We start from the raw sequence: 21917 nt of genomic DNA on the forward strand, positions 1-21917 counted from the left end.
AAATGCTGAGAGAATTCACCATGACCAAACCACCACTACAAGAACTGCTAAAAGGAGCTCTAAATCTTGAAACAAATCCTGGAAACACATCAAAACAGAATCTCTTTAAAGCATAAATCATACAGGACCTATAAAACAAAAATACAAGTTAGAAAGTGAAACAAAAAAACAAAAAACGAAAAACAAAACTACACAGGCAACAAAGAGCACGATGAAAGCAACGGTACCTCATATTTCAATACTAACATTGAATGCAAATGACCTAAATGCTCCACTTAAAAGATACAGAACCGCAGAATGGATAAGAACCCACCAACCAACTATCTGCTGCCTTCAGGAAACTCACCTAACACATAAGGACTCACATAAACTTAAAGGCACAGAAAAAGGCATTCCATGCAAATGGACACCAAAAGCAAGTAGGGGTAGCTATTCTTATATCAGACAAAACAAATTTTAAAGTAACAGCAGTTAAAACAGACAAAGAGGGATATTATATAATAGTAAAAGGCCTTGTCCAACAACCACAGAATAAGCATTCTATTCAACAGTGCATGGAACTTTCTCCAAGATAGACCATAGGCTAGACCACAAAACGAGCCTCAATAAATTTAAGAAAATTGAAATTATATCAAGTACTCTTTCAGACTACAGTGGAATAAAATTGGGAATCAACTCCAAAACGAACCTTCAAAACCATCCAAATACACGGAAATTAAATAACCTGCTCCTGAAAGAGCTTTGGGTCAAAAACACAATCAAGATGGAAATTTAAAAATTCTTCAAATTGAACGACAATAATGACACAACCTATGAAAACCTCTTGGATACAGCAAAGGCAGTGCTAAGAGGAAAGTTCATAGCCCTAAACGCCTACATCAAAAAGACTGAAAAAGCACAAACTGACATTCTAAGGTCACACCTCAAGGAAGTAGAGAAACAAGAACAAACTAAACCCAAACCCAGCAGAAGAAAGGAAATAACCAATATCAGAGCAGAACTAAATGAAATTTAAACAAACAAAAACATACAAAAGATAAATGAAACAAAAAGCTGGTTCTTTGAAAAGATAAATAAAATTGATAGGCCATTAGCAAGATTAACCAAGAAAAGAAGAGAGAAAATCCAAATAACCTCAATAAGAAACAAAACAGGAGATGTTACAACTGATACCACTGAAATACAAAAGATCATTCAAGGCTACTATGAACACCTTTATGTACATAAACTGGAAAACCTAGAAGAGATGGATAAATGGATAAATTCCTGGAAAAATATAACCCTCCTAGCTTAAATCAAGAATTAGATACCCTGGAACAGACCAGTAACAAGCAGCAAGATTGAAATGGTAATTTAAAAATTACCAACAAAAACCAGTCCAGGACCAGACTTATTCACAGCAGAATTCTACCAGACATTCAAAGAAGAATTAATACCAATCCTTTGACACTATTCCACAAGATAGAGAAAGAAGGAACCCTCCCCTAACTCATTCTATGAAGCCAGCATCACCCTAATACCAAAACCAGGACATAACCAAAAAAGAAAACCACAGACCAATATCCCTGATGAACACAGATGGTAAAACCCTTAACAAAATGTTAGCTAACCGAATCCAACAACTTATCAAAAAGATAATTCACCATGATCAAGTGGGTTTCATACCGGGGATGCAGAGATGGTTTAACATAAGCAAGTCAAGAAATGCAATATACCACATAAACAGAATTAAAAATAAAAATCACATGATCATCTCAATAGATGCAGAAAAAGCATTTGACAAAATCCAGCACCCCTTTATGATTAAAACTTTCAGCAAAACTGGCATACAAGGGACACACCTCAATATAATAAAAGCCATCTATAACAAACCCACAGCCAACATAATACTGAATGGGGAAAGGTTGAAAGCATTCCCTCTGAGAACTGGAACAAGACAAGGATGCCCACTCTCACCACTCCTCTTCAACATAGTACTTGGAAGTCCTAGCCAGAGCAATTAGATAAGAGAAAGAAATAAAGGGCATCCAAATCAGTAAAGAGGAAGTCAAACTGTCACTTTTTGCTGATGATCTGATCGTTTACCGTTGAAAACCATTAAGACTCCAGAAAGCTCCTAGAACTGATAAAAGAATTCGGCAAAGTGTCCGGATACAAGATTAATATACACAAATCAGTAGCTCTTCTATACACCAACAGTGACCAAGTGGAGAATCAAATCAAGAACTCAATCCCTTTTACAATAGGGGCAAAAGAAAAATAATAATAATAAAATACTTAGGAATATACCTAACAAAGGAGGCGAAAGACCTCTACAAGGAAAACTACAAAACACTGCTGAAAGAAATCATGGATGACACAAACAAATGGAAACACATCCCATGCTCATGGACGGGTAGAATCAATACTGTGAAAATGACCATACTGCCAAAAGCAATCTACAGGTTCAACATAATCCCCATCAAAATACCACCTCATTCCTCACAACATTAGAAAAAACAATTCTAAAATTCATAAGGAACCAAAAAACAGCCCACATAGCCAACACAAGACTAAGCAAAAAGAACAAATCTGGAGGCATCACAATACCTGATTTCAAACTATACTATAAGGCCACAGTCACCAAAAAAGCATGGTATTGGTATAAAAATGGGCACATAGACCAATGGGACAGAATAGAGAACCCAGAAATAAACTCAAATACTTACATCCAACTAATCTTTGACAAAGCAAACAAAAACAAAGTGGAAAAAGAACACCCTTTCAACAAATGGTTCTGGGATAATTGGCTAGCCACATGTAGGAGAATGAAACTGGATCCTCTCACCTTATACAAAAATCAACTCAAGGTCAATTAAGGACTTAAATCTAACACCTGAAACTATAAAAATTCTAACATTGGAAAAACCCTTCTAAGACATTGGCTTAGGCAAAGAGTTCATGACCAAGAACCCAAAAGCAAATGCAGTAAAAACAAAGATAAATAGCTGGGACATAATTAAACTAAAGAGCTTTTGCACAGCAAAAGAACAGTCAGCAGAGTAAACAGACAACCCACAGAGTGGGAGAAACTCTTCACAATCTATACATCTGACAAAGGACTAATATCCAGAATCCACAACGAACTCAGACAAATCAGTAAGAAGAAAACAAACAATCCCAATAAAAAGTGGGCTATGGACATGAATAGACAATTCTCAAAAGAAGATAAACAAATGGGCAACAAACATATGAAAAAATGCTCAACATCACTAGTTGCAAATTTGATTTGCAGGGAAATGCAAATCAAAACCACAATGCAATACCATCTTACTCCTGCAAGAATGGCCATAATCAAAATATCAAAAATCAGTAGATGTTGGTGTGGATGTGGTGATCAGCGAACACTTCTACACTGCTGGTGGGAATGTAAACTAGCACAGCCACTATGGAAAACAGTGTGGAGATTCCTTAAAGAACTAAAAGTAGAACTACCATTTGACCCAGCAATCCCACTACCGGGTACCTACCCAGAGGAAAAGAAGTCATTATGCAAAAAAAGATACTTGCACACACATTTATAGTAGCACAATTCGCAACTGCAAAATCATGGAACCAACCCAAATGCCCATCAGTCAACGAGTGGATAAAGAAACTGTGGTATATGATGGAATACTACTCAGCCATAAAAAGGAATGAATTAATGGCATTTGCAGTGACCTGGATGAGACTGGAGACTATTATTCTAAGTGAAGTAACCCAGAAATGGAAAACCGAACATCCTGTGTTCTCACTGATATGTGGGAGCTAAGCTATGAGGACCCAAAGACATAAGCAAGATACACTGGACTTCAGGGACTTGGGGGGAAGGGTGGAAGGGGAGCAACAGATAAAAGACTACAAATAGGGTGCAGTGAATACTGATCAGGTGATGGGTTCACCAAGATCTCACAAATCAAGAGCTTACTCATGTAACCAAATACTACCTGTACCCCAATAACCTATGGAAAACTGAAAAAACAAAAAAGATGCTATTACTGCAGAATGGAAGGACTAAATCAGTGCTTCTCAAGTTAAGTGTGGAAAGACGCACTTGGATGCTGAGGCACGTTACATGATTATACGATTTTCTAAAGCATATTCATAATTTCCATACTTATTTTATCACAGACCAGTAACAAGCAGTTTGCAGACTGACACAGGTCCACAGACCATCCCTTGCAAGGACATAATTTAGAACATCTCCAGGATGCTTCCCACTTCTAAGATCAATGACATTAATATTGCAAACCTGGTTGCTGATGAAGAGTAGAGAACTGAGAAGAGAAAGGCCAGTTTCCCTTCATTTAGCAGTGACAAAACCTGGCACCTAGTGCATTCTCAGTATGTGTTTGTTTCCTTCCTTCTTTCTTTCCATATCTGTGAAATGAGAGATACACCTGGCCTACCTCCCAAGGTTGTTAAAAAAAAAAAAAAGAAATGATACCTGTGAAGTAACAATATAAATACAGATATTGTTATTACTAAAATGCTATTAATAACCCTAAATACAGAGCAGCAAATTCTACACTTGATATTCTAAGATTCCAGGCTTGTCCATAATCTCAAGGCATGCCATGAACTTCTCCAAGTGAAATTCATTTTAATTTATTTTATTAAGACAACCAAACAGCAAAATGGTAATACCTCTAATAAAAACAGGAGAATCAGAAAGAGGCATACATATTAAGAAAAATAATGAGTTTAGTTTTAGAAATGCTGAATTTAAGGTATTGGCCAAATATGCGATGAGAAATATCCAACGAGCAGTTCAAACTCACAAGAATCGTTAGACATGAGTAAAAGATTTGGGAGTCATTCACAAAAAGATAACAAGTAAACCCAGTTAGAATGGCTATCATTAAAAAGACACTGTTGGTGGGAATGTAATTAGTACAGCCTCTATGGAAAACAATATAAAGATTTCTCAAAGAAGTAAAAATAGAACTATAGAACTACCATTCAACCCAGGCAATCCCATTACCAGGTATCTACTTAAAGGAAAATAAGTCAATGTATCAAAATGATACCGGCACTCATATGTTTATAACAGCACTCATATGTTTATAACTATTCAGAATAACAAAGAATGGAATCAACCTAAGTGTCCATCAATGGACAAATGGATAAAGAAAATGTGTTGTATGTATACATAATGGAATGCTATTTAGCCAAAAAAAAGAATAAAATCATGTCTTTTGCAGCAACATGTATAGAATTGGGGGCTTATTATAAGTGAAACAAGCAAGGCACAGAAAGACAAGTATCACATGTTCTCACTCATAAGTGGGTACTAAAAAACATGTTCACATAGACGTAGAGAGTGGCGTGATAGACGATGAAGACTCAGAAGGGTGAGTGGGTGGAAGAGGGGATGATGATGAGAAATTGGTTAATAGGCACAGTGTATGTCATTCAGGTGATTGGTACCCTAAAAGCCCTGACTTGATCACTACACAATCTATGCATAACAAAACTGCATATGTACCCCATAAATGTGTACAAATAATATGGAAATAAAATTACTAGTCATCTGTTTTATTCTATTTTGATCTGTGTATTAGAATATTTGTGGTATAAAGATGAATAAATTGTGTTCTTTGACCTTGAGGGTAAAAAGGGGTACCTGATAAAACTTTTAAAAGAAACACTTAACAGCATATGGTAGTTTAGATACTCTAAGAGAACTTGCCATTCTAAAGCAACTATAGACTAGGTAAAATATATTTATGAATGCATTGTTGGTCCCAATAGGAAGTAGAGATCTCTTCCCCTAACTGCTCATCAAAAAGTAAATAAACAATAAATAGAAAAAACTTGGGCCAGGCACAGTGGCTCACACCTGTAATCCTAACACTTTGGGAGACCCAGGTGGAAGGATAGCTTAAGCTCAGGAGTTCGAGAGTGGCCTGGGCAACATGGTGAAACCCATCTCTACAACAAAATGCAAAAATATAGCCAGGCGTGCTGGTGCGCGCCTGTAGTCCCACCTACTCGGGAGGCTGAGGTTGCAGGATGGCTTGAGCCTGGAAGGTCACTCCAGCCTGGGTGACAGAGTGAGACCCTGTCTCAGAAAACAAACAAACAAATGAACTCAAAACTGAAGCTAAAGTTAGAAGCAGAGAAAAAAAGAGAGGAGGTAGGCTGATTTCAGAGTACTTGCTGATATAAAGTATCATCCCAACAAGATAACGTAGCTAAATTTGAGTTTCCAGGGTAAGTCCAGAACCTAAAAACCAAAGATTACCATGCAAATGAGTAGGCAAGCCACTTTGTGTGACAAAAAGAAAAAACACATTAAATGATAGACTCATACTTACAAGGACCCCGAAGGTGGGACTTACGACATACAGAATATAAAAGTTGTGTAAGAAAGGTACAAAGGGGCTGGGCGCGGTAGCTCACCCTGGTAATCCCAGCACTTTGGGAGGCCAAGGAGGGCAGATCACCTGAGGTCAGGAGTTCGAGACCATCCTGACCAACATGGAAAAACCCCGTCTCTACTAAAAATACAAAATTAGCCAGGCGTGGTGGCGCATGACTGTAATCCCACCTACTCGGGAGGCTGAGGCAAGAGAATCACTTGAACCCGGGAGGCAAACATTGCGGCGAGCCGAGATTGCGCCATTGTACTCCAGCCTGGGCAACAAAAGCGAAACTCCATCTCAAAAACAAAACAAAAAAGAAACGTATAAACGATGTTCCTGCTACAGCTTAGGCTCTTGGTTTTGGGCTCAGTGGCATGGTCCCGGAATTTTATTTAATAAATAAACTCTTACAAATGAAAAATTATTTGCTGGGCGTGGTGGCTCACGCCTGTAATCGCAGCACTTTGGGAGGCTGAGGTGGGGGATCACCTGAGGTCGGGAGTTCGAGACCAGCCTGACCAACATGTAGAAAGCCCCTCTCTACTAAAAATACAAAATTAGCTGGGCATGGTGGCACATGCCTGTAATCCCAGCTACTCAGGAGGCTGAGGCAGGAGAATCTCTTGAACCCGGGAGGCGGAGGTTGTGGTGAGCCGAGATCATGCCATTGCACTCCAGGCTGGGCAACAGAGAGAAACTCCATCTCAACAAAAATAAAAATAAAATAAATAAACAAATAAATTATTTTAAACCAAAATTCCATGGATATTTTACCCAAAATAAAGGAATCAAGGCAATTATGTCCATCCTCACTATTTCTATTCAATAATTTACTGAAGATCTTAGCCAGTGCATAAGGCCAGAAAAAGCAATACAAGGCATAAAGATTGGAAGGAAGTAAAACTGTCCTTATTAACCATGACATGATTGTTTACAGAAAAAATCATAAAGAATTTACCCAAAAAAGCTAGAATAAGTAAATTTTTCAAAATTGCAATACATATTGACAATTCCACCTAACAACTATTTCTACATATAAGTGGCAAGCAAATGAAAAATAAAATCATAAAAACAATTCAGTTTACAACAGCATTGAAAGCAAAATATTTTGAGATACATTTATATAAAATATATGCAAGACCTTCATACCAAAACTTTAACACTAATGAAGACAATTTTAAAAGACCTAAACTAGAGCAGTATCCCATATTCATGGATTGGAAGACTTAATATTGTTAAAATGTCACAAATCAACTTATAATAAAAACCACAATCACAATAGTATTGTTAGTGGAAAATGACAATTTGATTCTAAAATTTGTGTGGAAATAAAAAACACATAGAATAGTCAAAATAATTGTGAAAAATGACTAAGTTGTAGGATTCAAACCACTGAATTTCTAGAGGTACTCTATAACCACAATTAACTAAGTAAGTAAGTCTGGAAGTGGCCTAAAAGTTTAAAAATTAATCAATGGAACAGTAAAGACTTCAGAAATAGGTTCACACCGAATATGGTTAATTTTGTCACAAAAGCAAATAAATAGGAAATAAAAGTATTTTCTACAAATACTTTTGCAACAACTAGATATCCATATAAAAGAATAAACTTTGGCCAGGGGCAGTGGCTCATACCTATAATACCAGCACTTTGGGAGGCCGAGGTGGGTGGATCACCTGAGGTTGGGAGTTCGAGACCAGCCTGACCAACATGGAGAAACCTCGTCTCTACTAAAAATACCAAATTAGCCAGGAGTGTTGGCTCATGCCTGTAATCCCAGCTACTCAGGAGGCTGAGGCAGGAGAATCACTTGAACCCGGGAGGTGGAGGTTGCGGTGAGCCGAGGTCGAGCCATTGCACTCCAGCCTGGGCAACAAGAGTGAAACTCCATCTCAAAAAAAATAAACTTTGACCCCAACCACAGCATACACAAAAATTATATAAAATGGGTCACATACATAAATGTTAAAGAAAAGTTAAACCTACGAAGTTTCTAAATACAACAGAGGTGAAAAACCTCCACAACTTTAGAATGGTCAAAGACTTTTAAAGCAGTATACAGAAGGTATTAATCATAAAAAGAAAAAAATGTGATAAACTGGACTTTTTTAATATTAAAAACTTGTACTCATCAAAAAAATATTATTAACAGGCCAGGTGAGGTGGCACATGCCGATAATCTCAACACTTTGGGAGGCTGAGGTGAGAGGATCACTTAGGGCCAGGAGTTTCAGCCTGGGCAACATAGCAAGACCTTGTCTCTATTATTTAAAAAATAATAATAATCTTCAAAAATAAAAAAAGATATCCTTAACAAAATAAAAACTCAAGTCACAGACTAAAAGAAAACACTCTCAAAACATATATGTAGGCCAGGAATGGTGACTCATGCCTGTATGTGCAGCATTTTCAGAGGCCAAAGCAGGAGGATCATTTAAGGCCAGGAGTGCGAGACCAGCCTGGGCAACATAGCAAAACCTTGTCTCTATAAAAAATAAAAAAGAAGGCTGAGGCAGGAGGATCACTTGAGCTCATGACTTTGAGTCTGCAGTGAGCTATGACTGTACTGCTGCACTCCAGCTTGAGCAACAGAGTGAGACCCTGTCTCTAAAAAACAACAAAAATATATATGTACAAAAGACTTGTACCCAAAATATATCATTATAACTGTGAAAAATCAATAATTTAAAAAAATGTATTAGAAAGGGGGCACAAGTCTTGAAAAATCATTTCCCAAAAAAGATCTTTGAATGGCCAATAAATACATGAAAAGTAAACAACATCACCAGGAAAATGCAAAGTAAAATACAATAAGAAACCATTTCACACCTCATTAGAATACCTAAAACTAAAGACTGACGCCACCAAATGTTGGAGAGGACATAGAGAAATTAGAATTCTTATACATTGCTGGTACAAATATAAAATTGTACAAACACTTCAAAAACTATTAAACTTCTTGTGAAGTTAAATATCCATTTGGAGTATACTCCATGTTGCCATTGAAAATAATATATATTCTACTATTCACACAAAAATAGGTTGAAAGTAAAGATATAGAAAAGGATATACGTGCAAACAGCAACTACAAAAGAGCTGGAGTAGCTATGCTAACATCAAGACAAAGTAGACTTCAAAACAAAAAATGCCACTAGAGATGAAGAGGGGTATTTTATAATGATCAACACTTAAGAAAAGTACAGTAATTATAAACATACGTGTACCTAACAACAGAGTCCCATAATACATGAAGCAAAAACTGACAGAATTGAAGAAAGAATTAGACAATTTAACAGTAATAGTTGGGAGACTGCAATATCCTACTCTAAATAACAGCATAAAATTGAAGATCAGCAAAGAAATTGAAAAACTGAACACCATAAAACAACTAGATCTAAAAACACTCCACCCAACAGCAGAATACACATTCTCCTCAAGTGCAATATAAAACATTCTCTACAACAGACCATAAAACAAGTCTCAATAAATTTAAAAGGACTAAAATTATACAAAGTATGTTCTCCAACAACAAAAGGCCACATATCGTACAGTTTATATGTGAATATAAATGAAACATAAATGGTCAATAAAATTGACAACCCTTTAAGCTATACTAACCAAGAAAAAAAGAAAAGTAATAAGTTACCAAAATTAGGAATAAAAGAATATACATTATCTAGCTTAAAGAAAGAAAAAAGAGGCCGGGTGCAGTGGCTCATGCCTGTAATCCCAGCACTTTGGCAGGCTGAGGTGGGCAGATCACCTGAGGTCAGGAGTTCACAACCAGCCTAGCCAACATGGTGAAACTTCATCTCTACTAAAAATACAAAAATTAGCCAGGCATTGAGGGCACATGCCTGTAATCCCAGCTACTCAGGAGGCTAAGGCAGGAGAATCGCTTGAACCCAGGAGGTGGAGGTTGCAGTGAGCCGAGATTGCACCACTACACTCCAGCCTGGGCGACAGAGTGAGACTCTGTCTCCAAAAAAAAAAAAGAAAGAAAAAATATTATAATGGAATGTTATTTTTAAAAACTGTATGCCAAAAACTTAGATAAAAAATGGACAAGTTCCTAGAGAGGCACAAGCTTCTGAATCTAACTCAAGAAAAAACATGAATAAACATACAACAAAGAGTAATCACAAAACTTCCCACAAAAAAAAGCCCAGGGCCAAGCGCGGTGACTCACACCTGTAATCCCAGCACTTTGGGAGGCCAAGGTAGGCAGATTACTAGAGGTCAGGAGTTCAAGACCAGCCTGGCCAACATGGTAAAACCCCATTTCTACTAAAAATACAAAAATTAGCTGGGCGTGGTGGTGCATGCCTGTAATCCCAGCTACTCAGGAAGCTGAGGCAGGAGAATTGCTTGAACTCAGGAGGTTTAGTGAGCCTAAATCTAACCACTGCACTCCAGCCTGGGTGACACAGTGAGACTCTGTCTCAAAAAAAAAAAAAAAAAAGCCCAAGACCAGATGGCTTCACTAGTGAATTATAATAAAACATTTAAAGAATAACTAACATGTTAGACGTAAATGCAATAATAGCCTTCCTTCCTTTTTGTTGTAGCCCTCAGTGGTTGCTGTCAAAATGGGCAAGTGCATGAAACCTGGGAAAGTGGTGCTGGTACTGGCCAGCACTATTCTGGCTGAACACAAAGCTGTCATCATAAAGAATATTACTGATGGCACCTCAGACTGCCCCTACATCCAAGCTCTCATGGTTGGAATTGATCGCTATCCCCGCAAAGTGACAGCTGCCATGGGCAAAAAGAAGATTACCAGGAGGTCAAAGATTGAGTCTTTTGTGAAGGTTTATAACTACAATCATCTTACGACTACAGCGTACTCTGCGGATATCCCCTTACACAAAACTGTCATCCACAAGGATGTCTTCAGAGATCCTGCTCTTAAACACAAAGCCCAATGGGAGGCCAAGGTCAAGCTCAAAGAGAGACACAAAACGGGCAAGAACAAGCAGTTCTTCCAGAAGCTACAGTTTTAGATGTTTTGTTTCCATCTTAAAAATTAAATAAATAAATGCGGTAATATAAATAATAACATTAAATTCAAATGGTCTAAACACTCCAAATAAAAAGCAGACACTGTCAGAGTAGATAAATGAAATGAGTAGGAATGAAAGGACACTGTTATAGGTTCTTACGCATGAAGTGGTTTAACACTTGAAGGTAGACTGTGGTATTAAAGATGTATAATATAAACCCTACAACAGCTACTACAAAAACAAAGCATATGAGTACAGCTAATAAGCTATAAAAAGAGATAAAATACAACCATAATAAAACAGGGGAAAAGAACAAAGAATAGGTGAGACAAATACAAAAGACAGTAAATTTAAACCCAATAATATCAATAATCATATTAAATTGTCTAAATACTCCAAATAAAAAGCAGAGATTGTCAGAAGAGATAGAAAAGCAAGACCCAGTAATACATTGCCAATAAGAAACTCACTTTACATATAAAGATGCAAACAGGTTAGAAGCAAAAGGACTGAAAAAGATACCAAGCTTTCACTAATCAAAAGAAAGATGGAGTGGCTATGTTAATGCCACATAAGGAAAGATCTCAAAGCAAACACTGTTACTGGGATATAGAGGACCATTTTATAATAATAAAAGGACACTTCATCAAAACAATCTTAAACAATTATGCATCTAATAACAGAAATACAAAGTGTGGGAAATAAACAATGACAGATACAAAAGGAGAAATAATCAAATTTACAAAGAGAGATTTCAAGATCCTTTTCTCAGTAATTGATATAACAAGTTGACAAACATCACCATAGATGCAGAAGACATGAACAACACTATTAACCAACTTGACCTAATTTACATTTATAGAATACTATATTCAAATGTGGCTTGTGATCACAGAATTAAACTAGAAATCAGTATCTGGGAAACCCCAAAATACTAAAAAACTAAGTATCATTTCTAAATAGCCCATAGATCAAACAAGAAATCAAAAGAGATATTACAAAGTATTTTGGGGCTGGGCACGGTGGCTCATGTCTGTAATCCTAGCACTTTGGGAGGCCAAGGCGGGAGGATCACTTGAGCCCAGGAGTTTGGGACCCCATCTTTACAAGAAAATAAAAAAATTAAAATTAGCCAGGTGTGGTAGCACACGCCTATGATCTCAGTCACTCAGGAAGCTGACATGGGTGGATCTCTTAAGCCAGGAGGTCAAGGCTGCAGTTGAGCCACTGCACTCCAGCCTGGATGACAGAGTGAAACCTTGTCTCAAAAAAAAGTATTTTTAACTGAATAAAAATGAAAATGTATTAAAGTTTGTGGGACAAAGCTACAACCAGTGTTTAGAGGGAAGTGTATAACATGAAGAGTCAATATTAGAAAACAATGAAGATCTCAGTCAACTGACTTAAGCTGTCACCTTAAAAACTACAAAAAGACAAGCAAATTACATTCAAAACAAGCAGAAGGAAACAATAGGAATTAGAACACAAAGCAATGAAATTAAAAACAATAAAGAGAATCAAAGAAACCAAAAGTAATATTAAAAGGTGGCTCACGCCTGTAATCCTAGCACTTTGGGAGGCCAAGGCAGGTGGATCACCTGAGGTCAGGAGTTTGAGACCAGCCTGGCCAACATGGTGAAACCCCATCTCTACTAAAAATAGAAAAATTAGCCAGGTGTGGTGGCTGGTGCCTGTAATCCCAGCTACTCGGGAGGCTGAGGCTGGAGAATCACTTGAACTCAGGGGGCGGAGGTTGCAGTGAGCCAAAATCGTGCCATTGCACTCCAGCGTGGACAACAGAGCGAGACTTCGTCTCAAAAAAAAAAAGTCTTTAGGGCTGGGTACAGCAGCTCAAGCCTGTAATTCCAATACTTGGGAAGGTCAACACAGGAGGACTCCTTGAAGCAAGGAGTTTGAGCCTATCTCTACAAAAATTTAAAATGGTGGCCTGCACCTGTTGTCCCAGCTACTCAGGAGGCTGAGGCAGGAGGATCACTTGAGCCCAGGAAGTCAAGGCTGCAGTGAATTATGATCTCACCACTGCACTCCTGCCTGGTTGATAGGGTAAGACCCTGACTCAAAACAAACAAACAAATTCCTTATGGCACAATCCTGCATTAGCAAAAAATTCACAAAAAGATTCTTTAGGCACAAACTTGGTGGCCAGACAACTGTCAGTTTTCTTTCAAAAACTCAATGAACTTATTGAGGCATCTGGGATGGCAACATGCTCTTGAAGATATAATGAACAGCCTAGGTAGGGCCAATTTTCTTTTCTTTTCTTTTCTTTTTTTGAGACGGACTCTTGCTCTGTCGCCCAGGCTAGAGTGCAGTGGCACAATCTCGGCTCACTGCGACCTCTGCCTCCCACGTTCAAGCAATTCTTCTGCCTCAGCCTCCTGAGTAGCTGGAATTACAGGTGTGCACCACCACACCCGACTAATTTTTGTGTTTTTAGTAGAGATGGGGTTTCACCATGTTGGTAAGGCTGGTCTCAAACTCTTGACCTCATGATCTGCCCGCTTTGGCCTCCCAAAGTGCTGAGATTACAGGTGTGAACTACCACACTCAGCCAGGTAGGGCCAATTTTCATTTCTTTTCTTTTTTTTTTTTTTTGAGATGGAGTCTCGCTCTGTCACCCAGGCTGGAGTGCAGTGGAGCGATCTCGGCTCACTGCAAGCTCCGCCTCCCGGGTTCACGCCATTCTCCTGCCTCAGCCTCCCGAGTAGCTGGAACTACAGGCGCCCACCACCAGGCCCGGCTAATTTTTTGTATTTTTAGTAGAGACAGGGTTTCACCGTGTTAGCCAGGATGGTCTTGATCTCCTGACCTCGTGATCCGCTCACCTCAGCCTCCCAAAGTGCTGGGATTACAGGCGTGAGCCACTGTGCCTGGCCGAGGTAGGGCCAATTTTCTACAGCTCTCCATTTTCTACTACACTTGAACACAGCAAGGTACAACAAATGACAGGTAGCTGCAACAAGAAACTGGAATAAAGATGGAAGTTTAAAATACAGGACAGGTCAGGCATGGTGGCTCATGCCTATAATCCTGACACTTTGGGAGGCTAAGGCAGGAGGGTCCCTTGAGACCAGGAGTTCGAGACCAGCCTGGGTAACATAACAGGACTCTATCTCTACAAAAAACTTAAAAATTAGCCAAATGTGGTGGTGCACACCTGTAGTTCCAGCTACTCGGGAGGCTGTGGTGGGAGGGTTGTTTGAGCCTGGGAGTTCAAGACTGCAGTGAGCTGTGATCATGCCACTGCACTCTACCGTGGGCAACAGAGCAAGACTCTCGTCTCAAAGAATTAATTAATTAATTAAAATACAGGACAGAGATTCCTCTTAGAGGGCAGAGTGGCAGATACAAACGTGGAGTTACAGGAATAGACAGGTGGGCAAACCAACATGTTTGCCCAACATTAAAAATACAGAGTGCTCCATGACTGAGCATAATAAGAGCCCAACAAGAAAGTGCTGATAAGTAAATGAACAAATGAATGAAAAATGAATGACTGAGTGAAGGAAAAGAATGAAGGGGAAAAGATGAAAACAACAACAGCTGGGCAAGAAGTAAGGATAAATATCTGCTAAAAAAAAAAAAAAAAAAGGGAGGAAAACAGAGTAAAGGAAAAGAACCAGGAGAGCAGAGTATCGTAGTAATCAAAGAGGAAGCAAGTTATGAAAGTGGCCAAGAAAGTAACATGCTACAGAGATAAAGAAAAATGAGGATGGCCACAAATCTGAAACAACAAAAGAAGTATTTTGATAACCCTGCAAGAATAGAAGGCAGAATAGAATATACATTGTTCCTAATCAATAGCATATACTCCCTATACTGATGTCAAGGTTACCTTAAGAATTAAATTAAGAATGATAACTACCATTTATTAATAATTTCCCATGTACCAGGTTTTGGCTGGATTTGTAAAATTAACCCAAAATATCACAAGTCAAATTAAGCTGATACAAATTACCATTAGGAAGTATGACTGATGGTATCTATAACTAAAAAGCTTAAGCTCAATTGACTCTATTGTGCTGTATCTGACAGAACCTGCTAATGTTAAGGTAAGGAAACAGTCTTGAATGACATATAAAATGGAACTTCAGTGTAAGAAAAAAAGGTGTAACATTCTCCAATACTATCTAGGGGGTAAGTGAAGAACAACTAGGTGGGAGATAAATCCCAAGAGTGGAATAGATACATCATGATATTATAATTTAAGACAGTGACCACTAATAAAATCCAACTAACCCTACTTGCTCTAATTCCATGTCCAAATAAGCTTCTGATGATAATTTGCTTCCTGTGTAGTTTTATTCAGTGACCATTTGTACTACTTGATGATTATATTTCTCATTATAAGCTGGCATTTTAATGTACAGATTAGTCTCTAGTGAATCAGTTCCCTAAGCCTAATCACCTCTAGGTGTACTAACAAATCACATTTTTAATCCTAAAAATTCAAAAACCATCACAGATAGCTGATCTCCCTCTACATTGCTGAATATCTATTCAAACCACATTTTAAATAAATAGTTAGCTGAGTAAGTGAGTCATCTTTTGGCCCCACAGACAAGGATCTATCTTGGTATTGTCAAACTGCACCAAGTGAATCTGTAGAATGCTAAAAGGAGTCTCCTAAAAAAAATTCATTTTCTTACTATCATTGAAGAGAATGTGCATTCAACTTCTACAGATCTTAGACAAACACTTCTTTTCCGAAGACATAACTTGGGGAAAATAACTGAAGAGAGCTGTCAGTATACCCCAACAGCTTTCCAATCAGGAAGGTACAAAGAAAACAACCCCTCAGGAGATCTATCCTAAAAAAAAAAAACAGAAATTGTAGCACAGTAGAAATAAAGAATGGATCAATGTTGCAGAAGATAGAGGTGAAGTAAAAAAGCACTATTTCTACTACTGTGGAGATGTACAGCCAAGGGAGATACAGAGAGGCAAGATAGTGGGACTCCACGTAGCCCCTCAAGGGACCACGTGCAAGTTCCTCAACCTATGTGGGCCTTGCTTTCCTCTTCTGTAAAATGAGGAAATTGGATCAATTAATCTCTAAGGTTCTTTTCAATTCTAGGTTCTATTATAATTAATTCCTTTAATAATGAATGGGAAAGGTACAGAAGCAAATTTACCAAGAAAATTTAAGAGTAGCTTTGCTCAAACAATATAGTACATTTTCTCCCAAGTGGAATCTATTTTACCACCAATTTCTTGGAGTGAAGTCTTTTTTTTACCTTTATTTTACAATAAAACTAGATCTAATAACATAAAAGTATCAGCATATATAGCAGGAAATATCAATCTGCTACAGTGGTCATTCAAGAAGGAAAATAGGGCTGGGCGTGGCAGCTCATGCCTGTAATCCTAGCACTTTGGGAGGCCTAGGCAGAGAGATCACTTGAGATCAGGAGTTCGAAACCAGCCTGGCCAACATGGTAAAACCCCGTCTGTACTAAAAATACAAAAAAAATTAGTCAGGCATGGTGGCAGTAAGCTAAGATCATTCCACTGCACTCCAGCCTGGGTGACAGAGCAAGACTCCATCTCAAAAAAAAAGAATAAAAACAGAACAGAAGACTTACGCATGTCTTTGATATCTGAGGGTTTCCCGGATGGACCATGCAACCTGGTAGGGCGAGGCCTGCTCTGAGTCCTCTGGTTCCTCTCCGCTCTCTTCAGACCAGTCCAAACCTGGGATAGACAGGAGATATTGCAAATTAGAAAAAATCTACTTTTATTCAAAATTTAAATTAAAAAGCTACACAAAATAACATAACCCAACATACCTAACGCAAATACTATCATGGTGTGAATAAATGCCTCCTGATGAATCGCATTTCTATTCTTACAAAGATAATCGGTTTGTTTTTGTTTTTGTTTGACGGAGTCTCACTCTGTCACCCAGGCTGGAGTGCAGTGGCATGATCTTGGCTCACTGCAACCTCTGCCTCCTGGGTTCAGCGATTCTCCTGTCTCAGCCTCCCGAGTAGCCAGGACTACAGGCACCAGCCACCACACCCAGCTAATTTTTGTATTTTTAGTAGAGACAGGGTTTCACCATATTGGCCAGGCTGCTCTTGAACGCCTGACCTCGTGATCCACCCACCTCGGCCTCCCAAAGTGTTGGGATTACAGGCATGAGCCACCGCACCTGGCCAGACAATCAGGTTTTTAAAATGACATTACAACAAAAAGGCTAAGCTATATTCCACAGATGAACTTCTGTCAGACACTTCGCTAATGGGGTAGGAACAACACAAGTAAAGAGAGAGTTCAAGTCACAAAAAGCTAGAATTTCTTTTCTTTTTTCTTTTTTTTTTGAGACAAGGTCTTGCTCTGTCACCTAGGCTGGAGCACAGTGTAGCATGATCTCGGCTCACTGCAACCTCTGCCTTCCAGGTTCAAGTGATTCTCGTGCCTCAGCCTCCCAAGTAGCTGGTATTACAGGTGAGCTGTAATTTTTGTATTTTTAGTAGAGATGGGGTTTCGCCATGTTGGCCAGGCTGGTCTCGATCTCCTGACCTTAAGTGATCCACCTGCCTCGGCCTCCCAAAGTGCTGGGAATTACAGGCGTGAGCCATCACGTCTGGCCAGAATTTAAGTATCAAAACTTAATACACTAAAATAATGTCAGAAAAACATAAAATACAAACAAGAGGGTGAGAAAAGAAGCTCAATATATGTTCAGGCAAGAAAAAGGTCAATACCTGCTTCTGAATGGTTTTATGAAAACAACAAAAAGAAAAACATCAAAAAGTGCAGATAGAGTCACTCTACATTTCAAGAAAGAAGGGCCCCATAATAAAGTGTCAAAGGCAGAAACACTCCATCCCCCTCTCCCAAACCATTCCCTGGTTCTTACCTTCTATGGGAAGATGGAAGGGTGGGATGGTAATGTTCTACTACTAATGAGGTTTGGGATTTCTTTCAATTATTTTAAACAAAAAATGTCAGACTTTGTGCTTCATTATGTAAAACTGGTTAGAAGGAAAAGTGGATAAATACAGTATATATTAATATTTTGTTAAAGGGTCTCGCTCTGTTGCCCAGGTTGGAGTGTAGTGGTGCAATCTCAGCTCACTACAGGCTTGACCTCCCAGGCTCAAGTGATCCTCCCACCTCAGCCTCCAGAGTAGCTGGCACTACAGACAGCACCACCATGCTCAGCTAATCTTTGTACTTTTTGTAGAGACCAGGTTTTGCCATGTTGACCAGGCTGCTCTCGAACTCCTGAGCTCAAATGATCTACCTGCCTTAGCCTCCCAAAGTGCTGCAATTACATCCATGAGCCACTGTGCCCAGCCAAATGCTATAATTTTTAATGACTGAATAATTTTTAGCTCCTGACATAAAAGTTTTACCCTTTTAAAAGTCTTGTATCTTGGCCAGGTGCACTGGTTCATGCTTGTAACCCCAGCAGTTTGGGACGCTGAGCCAAGAGGATCACTTCAGGCAAGGAGTTAGAGACCAGCCTGGGTAACACACCAAGACCCCAACTCTACAACAAACTTAAAAATTAGCCAGACTGCGTGGTGCATGCCTGCAGTCCCAACTATTCAGGAGACTGAGGCAGGAGGATCGACTGACCCTTGAGCCCAGGAGGTTGAGGCTGCAGTGAGCCATGATCATGTAACTGCATTTCAGCCTGGTGACAGAGCAAGGCCCTGTCTCTAAAAGTTAAAAAAAAAAAGAAGTTTTATATCTTGAAGAGGTCTTGATAAAGACTGATGTTGCACAGCCTAAAGTGTAACAGTATGTGGGACTATGTAAATTTAATATATCCATACCTCTATGAAACTTACTAGACACCTTGATAACTAGTATTTTATTTATGTCTTCCTCCTTGAGAACCTCAAAAATCAAGAGTATCCTCATTAGACAGTTACATTAAAAAGGACTTCATGGATTGCTTCCATAATGAGTTTACATGAGTCAAACAGGGAAATTAAGAAAAGGTTAATTAAAATGCAAATTATAAATGCTTAAGATTAAATAACACATTGCCATTGGCATAAAGAAACTTCAAATCTAATTCCAAGATGACTATCTAAAATGTCAGGTCACCTTTAAAAATGAGTTACTTTCTCAACTGAAATAATAATTTGTAGGGGGAAAAGGTAAAAAAGCAATTAAATGATCACAACAGCATCAACTTCAGTGTGTTGAAAGGTAAGGTCCTTCAAAATGACATTTAAGGCACCACTGAAAAAACAGAACATGAGTTATCTTTTATTTGTTTCAATAGAATAATTTCTACTAAGACACCTATACTTTCTCTGAGGAAGTCAAGATCTAAGTCATAAAAACTAAGATGGAAGTGTTTTTCCTGCTGTGAAACTAACTGTCCAATAAAGCAAACCTTTGATCTTGGCTTCATTATCACTAGTTTTAATGTAACTAGCTGATATAACTAGCCCAGACAGGACTATAAAAGCTAATAATAAGACTGAGTTTTTATTTAAGTACTCTTTGCTGACATGAATACAGACTACATTTTGTCATAAGATTATAGAGTATATGCATTATTATTTCTGGTTTCCCCAAAGTAACTTTTGCTTTGAAATCTTAGGCCTCTAATATGTTTGCATTTTAAAAAATTTAAAAGGGCGTCCGGGCATGGTGGCTCACGCCTGTAATCCCAGCACTTTGGGAGGCCGAGGCGGGTGGATCACCTGAGGTCAGGAGTTGAAGATCAGCCTGGCCAACGTGGTGAAACCCCATCTCTACTAAAAATACAAAAAATGAGCCAGGTGTGGTGGTGTGCACCTGTAATCCTAGCTACTCGGGAGGCTGAGGCAAGAGAATCACTTGAACCTGGGAGGCAGAGGTTGCAATGAGCCGAGATCACACCACAGCACTCCAGCCTGGGCAACACAGCAAGACTCTATCTTAAAAAAAGAAAAAAAAAATTTAAAAGGCTGAAAACTTTTCTGTATGTTTTCATTCTGTTTAAAATTATTAAAAAATTGCTGGGCACAGTGGCTCATGCCTGTAATCCCAGCACTTTGGGAAGCCGAGGCGGGCAGATCACAAGATGAGGAGTTCAAGACCAGCCTGGCCAATATAGTGAAACCCCGTCTCTACTAAAAATGCAAAAAATTAGCTGGATGTGGTGGCACAAGTCCCAGCTACTCAGGAGGCTGAGGCAGGAGAATCGCTTGAACCCAGGAGGCAGAGGTTGCAGTGAGCCGAGACTTCGCCATTGCACTGCATGCAGCCTGGGTGACAGGGCAGGACTCCGTCTCAAAAAAAAAAAAAAAAAAGAAAGATTAAAAAATCAGCCCCTAAGATGACATAATATTTCATCACTTCAAAAGCTAAAAAATTATCAGCATCCAGAAATAAATGAAATTATAAATAAAAATTTAGTAGATGATGCCAGTAAGTGTTGGAATTAGAGGCAATTTTTAAAAATTGTTATATCTTGCCAGACGCGGTGGCTCACGCCTGTAATCCCAGCACTTTGGGAGGCTGAGGCGGGCGAAGCACGAGGTCAGGAGATCGAGACCATCTTGGCTAACACGGTGAAACCCCGTCCCTACTAAAAACAAAAAATTAGCTGGGCGTGGTCGCGGGTGCCTGTAGTCCCAGCTTCTTGGGAGACTGAGGCAGGAGAATGGCATGAACCCGGGAGGCAGAGCTTGCAGTGAGCCGAGATCGCGCCACTGCACTACAGCCTCGGTGACAGAGAGAAACTCCGTCTCAAAAAAAAAAAAAAAATTTGTTAGATCTCTGCCTCAAAACTAATGTCTAAATGAGTTCCAGCTAGACAAAATATAAATAATGAAATGATAAAAGGACTAACAGAAAATATGGGTGAATATGTTCATAATATATTCTTGGGATGAAGAGAATCCAAATAAGGAAGCAAGCAAACCAAAACCCAGACTCAAAAGAAAGAAATCTTAAAGAAGAGAATACATAAAAATTTTAACTTTTAAATTCCTACAATGGATATTTCTTTTTTTTTTTTTTTTTTTCAGAGACGGGGTCTCAGCTCTGTTGCAGCAGCATGATTATAGCTCACTGCCAGCCATAAGCTCTTGGACTTAAGGGATCCTTCACCTCAGCCTCCCAAGTAACAGAGATTACAAGTTTGCAACTGTGCCTGTGCTATAACAGATACCTGGAAGCAAAAAACAAAGGAGAGGAGGGAGAGACTTTCCAACAAATATAATACACATATAAAAAGCTCTTACCAATCAACAGATAATAAATATATGGATGGAAGAAGTGAAAGGCAAAATAAACAAAATGTCTGAAAATCATATGAACAAATACTCAACTATATTATTAATCCAAAATAGCAGTTCTGAAAGTATGGTCCACAGATCCCCAGAAGTCCTTGAAATATTCTTGGAGTATATAGGTCAACACTATTTTCTTTTTTAAAAGTTTTTTTTTTTAATTTAAATTTTAAAAAAGAGAATCTCACTATGTTTCCCAGGCTGGTCCCAAACTCCTGGGCTCAAGTGATCCTCCTGTTTTGGCCTCCCAAAGTGC

General features: G+C 38.8%; 2 protein-coding genes across 9 annotated transcripts in view; one reads left to right on the forward strand and one right to left on the reverse strand.

The window, feature by feature from the left end:
- Positions 1-21917, reverse strand: part of INO80D (INO80 complex subunit D) — a 93079-nt gene that overhangs the window by 39056 nt on the left and 32106 nt on the right. For all 8 annotated transcript variants that reach the window (XM_063647810.1, XM_063647808.1, XM_054478845.2 and 5 more), the window contains one exon: positions 16997-17105. In XM_063647810.1, coding sequence (XP_063503880.1) covers positions 16997-17105 — 109 coding nt within the window. The remainder of the gene's footprint in view (positions 1-16996; positions 17106-21917) is intronic.
- LOC129031969 (large ribosomal subunit protein eL27-like) lies at positions 10977-11390 on the forward strand. Its single transcript, XM_054478851.1, has one exon. It carries the CDS (start codon positions 10977-10979, stop codon positions 11388-11390), a length of 414 nt encoding a protein of 137 aa, XP_054334826.1.

The sequence above is a fragment of the Pongo pygmaeus genome, chromosome 11 (genome assembly GCF_028885625.2).
Source record: "Pongo pygmaeus isolate AG05252 chromosome 11, NHGRI_mPonPyg2-v2.0_pri, whole genome shotgun sequence".
Classification (NCBI taxonomy): domain Eukaryota; kingdom Metazoa; phylum Chordata; class Mammalia; order Primates; family Hominidae; genus Pongo; species Pongo pygmaeus.